This window comes from Cryptomeria japonica, chromosome 7 (assembly GCF_030272615.1).
Source record: "Cryptomeria japonica chromosome 7, Sugi_1.0, whole genome shotgun sequence".
Taxonomy (NCBI): Eukaryota; Viridiplantae; Streptophyta; class Pinopsida; order Cupressales; family Cupressaceae; genus Cryptomeria; species Cryptomeria japonica.
In genome coordinates, this window is record NC_081411.1 from 98,801,787 (window position 1) to 98,809,212 (window position 7,426).

At 37.9% G+C, this 7,426-nt stretch overlaps 1 protein-coding gene across 1 annotated transcript; it reads left to right on the forward strand.

Annotated features, from left to right (window-relative positions):
* The first annotated feature begins 832 nt into the window (after nucleotides 1–832).
* LOC131059664 (LRR receptor-like serine/threonine-protein kinase FLS2) lies at nucleotides 833–5,024 on the forward strand. The gene is made up of 2 exons (XM_057992684.2): nucleotides 833–4,263; nucleotides 4,349–5,024. Exons 1-2 carry the CDS (start codon nucleotides 1,110–1,112, stop codon nucleotides 4,735–4,737), a joined length of 3,543 nt encoding a protein of 1,180 aa, XP_057848667.2. The 5' UTR covers nucleotides 833–1,109; the 3' UTR covers nucleotides 4,738–5,024.
* Nucleotides 5,025–7,426: the final 2,402 nt, after the last annotated feature.

The window sequence follows — 7,426 nt, forward strand, 5'->3', positions numbered from 1 at the left end:
TCACAAAAAGGGTGGGTGGATATGAGATCCCTAGAGTCCACACAGGTAGTACCCAGATGACTAACAATAATAACAATATAAGCCACTAGGTTGTTTGTAACACCAGTAGGAGGTGGCGGGGGGTCTCGATCATCCGGTTTACTCCATACATCAGTGGAGTCCGAGGTGATGTCAAGAATGGATTACCTGCATCAATTTTATTTTCTTCCTCTTTCTTATCTCTTTCTTCATTGTATGCCAAAGAAATAGCCAAAACCAGTCGGAGGAACCACTTAGAAAACTCTAACACCGATAATTATAATTATTCGCTCTCAAATTAACATTAAAGATTGACTATATGAATGATTAACCTTCTTTAATTTTAATATCAAAATTTTATTTTAGCAAATTCATTCAAATTCAAATAACAATAAAATAATCAATTCTCACATTAACACCAAATTTAAAAAAAAAAATCCATTTAAATAAACCAAAGATTTATAAGTCAACCTCATTCCTTATAATATCAGACCTCTGCATAAACAATCTCCCCAACATATCATCATCAACACTTGTGAGAGTCGCCAAGCACTGCAACCAAATTCAGAAGTTCGAGAAGAAATCGTGGTCCCTACAAGTCAAATGAGAAACGAATCGGGCTAGTATTTTGTGTAATACAAAGCATTCGGCGCTAAAAACATTGTGCACCTACTGTGATCTTATCCACAGCCCACCTTTTGAATTCGAGATTTCTGTCTTACTCACTGTTTTTGGAGAGTAAATGTGACGCCGACCCTGCCAGTCAAAAATGAGATTTCTATGATCATTGATGGTTGACCGAGATGCACAAGTTGCAATATAATAAGCTGGTGGGCACAGTAAAGCTGGAGTAGAATTAAAATATGGAGCACTTTGATCCTACATTTGTATTTAGTGCTGTTCTGGAGAGCAATCATATAAAGTCGCCTACTCACAGATTTTCTTTTTCTTCACGCGGTTTCATACTTACAGATAGGAATACCTCCAGTCAACATGAATCCATCTAAGTCAACAAAGATTGATCTTGAAATATTATATATTCATCTATACCACCGTGAGTACATTATATTAATTTGGTATCAACTCTATCAATGGCATCAGCATTACTGCTATGGTCTTCTACTGTTTCATTGAGAAGCTTGTTGCTCATCTTTTTTTCTGTAATGGGAATGATATGCCCCATGTATCCCTTTGCTCAGGCTGATGAAGCCCTAGATTTACAAGGCCTTTTATCATTCAAGAAATCCATATCCAGAGACCCCATGAATGCTTTGTTTGACTGGAACAACAAAGCCCATCACTGCAATTGGTCTGGCATAGCCTGTGATTCGCTTAACAATGTTGTTTCCATCACATTTTTAAATAAGCAGCTGGAAGGAGTCATTTCCCCTGCCATTGCAAATATCTCAAATCTGAATTCTTTGGACTTGGATACAAATTTCGTCCATGGCACCATTCCTTCTCAGCTTGCAGAGTGCTCACAGCTGGCCTATCTTGTTCTGTTCGGCAATAATCTCACAGGAAGCATTCCTTCAAGCTTGGGGAAATTATCTGCTCTGGAGTATATGGACTTGGGCAACAATTATTTGGAAGGCAGCATACCTGACACCATTGTCAACTGCACCAGTCTATCAGTTGTCATTTTATCTGTCAACAATTTCACAGGTGAACTTCCTTCCTCTCTTGGAAATCTGGTTAATCTGCAGTTTTTCGTTGCTTATATAAACTATTTCACTGGTAGCATACCTCCTTCCCTAGCTAGATGCACTGGTTTAAATATCTTAGATCTAAGTGAAAACCGTCTGCAAGGTTCCATACCTCCTGAGCTAGGGAACCTGCACAGCCTACAGATTTTACAGTTGTATGATAACAACTTGACCGGAACTATTCCATCTACTCTGGGCTCCTGCAAAAATATTACTTTTATAATATTGCATAAAAATAAGCTGACGGGTACCATTCCCCTGGAGTTAGGAAAGCTTTCTAAGTTACAAGAGCTGTTTCTGTATCTAAACAGATTGTCTGGAACTATTCCAGTGACTCTATCCCACTGTAAATCTTTGGTTAAACTTGAGCTATCCAACAACAATTTAAGTGGTAGCATACCCTACCAGCTTGGATCTTTGCCTTCCTTAGAAATCTTATACCTGTTCAGTAACAGGCTCACTGGAGAAATTCCACCCAGTCTGAGTAAATGTTCTAATCTGACTCTGCTAGCTCTGTTTAACAATAGTCTCACAGGACCCATTCCAGAAACTTTTGGGTTTCTCTCCAAATTGCAAGTGCTGAACATCCATGAAAACCAGCTTTCGGGCCCCATTCCTTCCACTCTTTTCAACTGCTCCAGCCTCAGAAATATCTCTGCCATGGATAATCTGTTCACAGGAAAAATGCCTTCAGAAATCGGCAAACTGGGCAAGCTTAACTTTTTGTCCCTTAGTCTTAATCGCCTGTGGGGTGAGATTCCAACCGCTTTGTACAACTGCTCGTTGCTTCAAACCCTCGACCTTTCCTATAATAATTTCAGCGGTTCTCTTCGAGGAATTAGCAAGCTGAAAAACCTGAAAATACTACAAATAAAAGGCAATTCTTTCAATGGGCCTGTTCCAGATGAGCTTGGAAATCTTTCAAGCTTGTTTAAACTTCATCTGGCCATAAACCATTTCAGCGGAGCAATTCCCCCTGCTTTAGGCTCCCTGTCTAACCTTCAAGGGCTCTATCTTCACAGAAACCTTCTGAATGGTACTATTCCACAGGAGATTTCCGGTTGCCGACAGCTTGCAGAACTGTCCCTTCAAAGCAACCGACTGACTGGCGGCATTCCAGATGCAATCTCCAAGCTGGCATGGCTCACCTTGCTGGACCTGTCGGACAACATGTTAAGCGGTCGAATCCCATCGAGTCTCGGAATGTCCACAAGGATTCAGTATCTGGATATTTCTCGGAACAACCTTACTGGGTCCATTCCTAGCTCTGTGGCAAGCTTGAGAAGTTTGCAGTTAATGTTTAACCTGTCCAGCAATAGATTGACCGGTTCAATTCCTGCAGAGCTGGGAGGACTAGAAATGGTACAGTTTATAGATCTGTCAAACAATAAGCTGTCAGGAACAGTCCCTGCTGCTCTTGGGGGCTGCAACAACCTTCAAGGGCTTGACTTGTCTAGCAACAATCTGCATGGTAAAATACCTGTTACTCTTTCTCGCTTGGAAAACTTGGAGCAATTTCTTAATATGTCAAACAATAGTCTTGAAGGAAAGATCCCAGCTGAACTAGGCAGCTTGAAGATGTTAACAAGTCTGGATCTTTCTTCCAACTTGCTTAATGGAAGTGTGCCATCTCAGCTGGGGAATTTGTCAAAGTTGGTATATCTAAATCTTTCCCACAATCAGCTAGAAGGCCCTGTTCCTCATGTGGGTATTCTGAAAATTTTTGATGCATCCAGCTTTAAGGACAACTTTAAGCTTTGTGGTCTGAATGGTCAGAGCCCCTGCCCTGCTGGGCTGCATTCTCACAAACAAAACACAAAGCGTATTGTACTACTGGTCGCTTTAATAATTGCTGCTGCAGTGGGTTTCTGCTCACTCCTCTGTCTGGCGTTCATTGCCTACCATTGGAGGAGAAAGAAGAGCAAACCAGATGAGATTTCTCTATTGAATGTCCCTTCAGATCCTCTGCGGTTTACCAGAAGAGATTTGCAGAATGCTACTAGCAACTTCAGTTCAGACAACATCATTGGAAGCAGCAGCATCAGCACAGTCTACAAGGGCGTTCTCAGCAATGGCAGAATAGTGGCTGTGAAAGTCCTGAAGATTGAAAACCCCAAAGAAGTAGAACGCTGTTTCAACACAGAGCTACATACCTTATCTCGCATCAGACACAGAAATCTGGTCAAGATTCTGGGGTTTGCTTGGGATAACCGGTTAAGGGCTCTGGTACTCGAATTTCTCCCAAATGGCAATCTGGATGCAGCCGTACATAACAGAGAACAGAGCAGAATTTTGAGTTTATCCAAAAGACTTGACATCACCATATCCATAGCTCAGGCATTGGTATATTTGCATGAGGATTACGGTTTCCCCATTGTCCATTGTGATCTGAAGCCTGCAAACATTCTTCTGGATGAAGATCTTGAAGGCCATGTGAGCGATTTTGGTACTGCTAGAATGCTTGGGATCCATCTCCAGCAAGATAGCAGGGGGTCCTCTTCTTCAGCTTTTCAGGGGACTATTGGTTACTTTGCACCAGGTTAGAAGGCATGCATTTTAATTCATAATCTACACATCCTATTATAGTGTGTTTTAGTAAAATTTATTGTTTGATGTTTTTGCAGAGTTTGCATATATGGCGCCAGTGACTCCAAAAGCAGATGTTTTTAGCTTCGGCATAATTTTAATGGAGTTGTTGACGAGCAGAAGACCCACCTGCTCAAATTTGCTGTCTGAGGGAGGTGAAGGGATAAGTTTGCAACAGTGGATTGAAAATGGTGTAATTGCTGGCGATGGCGTACTTAAACTGGTTGATAAATCTCTCATGGGGGAGATGTCCGATGAAAAACAAGAAGAAAAAGTGCAGAACTTATTGAAGATATCTTTACAGTGTACGAAAGTAGTACCAGATGAACGCCCAACAATGAGTCAAGTGCTGACTGCGCTCCTGCATATTAAAGAGGATAGGATGGAAAGCAATGGAGATCTTTACAATGAGGTACAGAGAAATTGATGGAAAAGATACGTAACAAAAGTGTTACTTTCACCTTCCACTTATTATTAGATTGGTCTGCCGCAATTTTCCACATAAACCCTTTGTAATGTCCCCTACTAGGTCTAGCTTTGTTTTCCCCATAATTAATCCATCTCAACATACTTATGACTTAAACTAAATTGATTAGGAGACAAACTATCTTAAATATCGCATTTTCCAACTTCTTAGATACCAATAGTCATAACAGAGAAACATAGTCTTCTTTCTAATATTGAATTAATAATTCAATTTGGTTTATAATCTTATATTTACTTGTTCATTCAAAGAAAAATCACAGTAGAACATATAGAAATTACTTTTTTCAGATTATACATATGCAGCGGAAACAAGATTTATTCAATTGCAACTTATATGGTTTATAACATTTTTTTTCCTTTAATAACCATAGTTGGTAGCACAGGGAATGATCCGGTTAGCCCATCCATCTCACTCTGGATCCAAAGGCAGTCATTATGCCCCTTTGGCTTACTATTAGTGGTGTGGGTCTTATCCCCACAATTCATTCCTTGTCTCACCCTACAATTATTAAACCAAGGAAGTTTCAGATTGTAGAGGGGCTTATTAATTGCCAGTCCTAGGCCCAGTAGCAGTCATATGCCCTACTGGCCTACTGATCTTACATGGATCAGTAGGTGGACAACTGAGACAGTTATCCGCCTCTCCCAACCACTCTGCCTTCTCAGGATTTTAAGTAAATTAGTGAGTAGATTCATTTTTATTGTTATTGACATAAGATTATACAGTATGTTTTAGTTTCAGATCTGTCAGTATTTCAGCAGTTCGCTTTATCCAATTTATGTATAATCTTATGGTTATTATATCAGGTGAACAGAAAAGGAAATCATTAAGGAGCTCGCTTATGCCATTTGTGGTTTAACTTTAATAATAATCTACTTATGTATATCAAAATATATCAGACGTAATATGAAAGTCTAGTGTCAATTCCTTAGCATAACATTATTCATATTTATTACTATTATAAACTGCTTATGCGTATCAGATTGTGACCGCTTGGGATTGTAAATACATATATGACATTAAGTTTAATTACTAGAAATGCACAACTCTATCAATTCACATACATAGTTGCAGTTTAATATGTTATATAGGTTGAATGATGAATAATTACGGTTTAATACAAGCACACGCAAATTTGGCATTATAACCATAAATCTAAACACTGTCGTGCATTATAACTTGTTTGTATCGTTTAACCAGTCGAGCATATTTTCTGAGTATGCAACATACAGTAAGTTACTGAAAACTATATAGTAGATTTGTTACAGTTATAATTAGCTGTGTGAAATGGTTTAACATTCGTGACATACTTAAGTGATTTCTATCATACTTTAGATACATGTATTACTCTTTGCAATATCTTAGCAACAATTATTACCATTCCTTTAGGAGATGAAGACATACCTGAAACGTCTTCTTTCTGAATTTCTTTGGTTGTTTTATATCCCTATCGTGTTAGTCAGGGTGTAGATGTGGACTGAGGCAGCAACAGTAGTGTTAGAGTCCTTCCTTTCTCCGGTAATCCCTTATCCTTAATACTTTGTTTTCTTCTCCACCAACGTAATGCCCTTTGGCAAGAGACACACCCTTTCACCATTAGCACCTTTTGAAAGAGTGCAACTCTTCATTATTTCTGCCCTTTGGAAAGGACATAATCTTTTATAATCAGATTTGCACTTCTTATTTAAATCAGATATGCGCTTCTCATTTTTCAAATTCTCCCCCCATCAAATGAGTTTCTCTTCTCCCTTTTATATCTCATGTTTGAGGAAGTCACAACTTATCATTTCTTGCCATTTGACCTTTCATTAACTTTAATCAAATTTTAATTATATTTAATTATATTCTTTTATATTTTAATATTAATTTTAATATTTATTCTTTTGTATTTTAATTTTATTATTATTTATTATTAAATTTTATTTCAAAGTGGGACATTACAGTCCGCCCTTCCCAAATTTGCTTGTCCTCAAGCAATTTAAATTTAAATTTTCTCAAACTAAGTCATCCACCAATATGAATAAAAAACATATACCATACACATGGAAAACACAAATCATACAAATGGATATATGCAAACACAGAGCATACATGTGAATACACGTATTGTTAGATTTCTTCTTATTAACTAGAATGGTTCATTGATTCATCTTTACCCTACAGGATGGCAAGATCATAGCTTTGATACCATTTGTAATGTCCCCTACTAGGTCTAGCTTTGTTTTCCCCATAATTAATCCATCTCAACATACTTATGACTTAAACTAAATTGATTAGGAGACAAACTATCTTAAATATCGCATTTTCCAACTTCTGAGATACCGATAGTCATAACAGAGAAACATAGTCTTCTTTCTAATATTGAATTAATAACTCAATTTGGTTTATAATCTTATATTTACTTGTTCATTCAAAGAAAAATCATAGTAGAACATACAAAAATTACTTTTTTCAGATTATACATATGCAGCGGAAACAAGATTTATTCAATTGCAACTTATATGGTTTATAACATTTTTTTTCCTTTAATAACCATAGTTGGTAGCACAGGGAATGATCCGATTAGCCCATCCATCCCACTCTGGATCCAAAGGTAGTCATTATGCCCCTTTGGCTTACTATTAGTGGT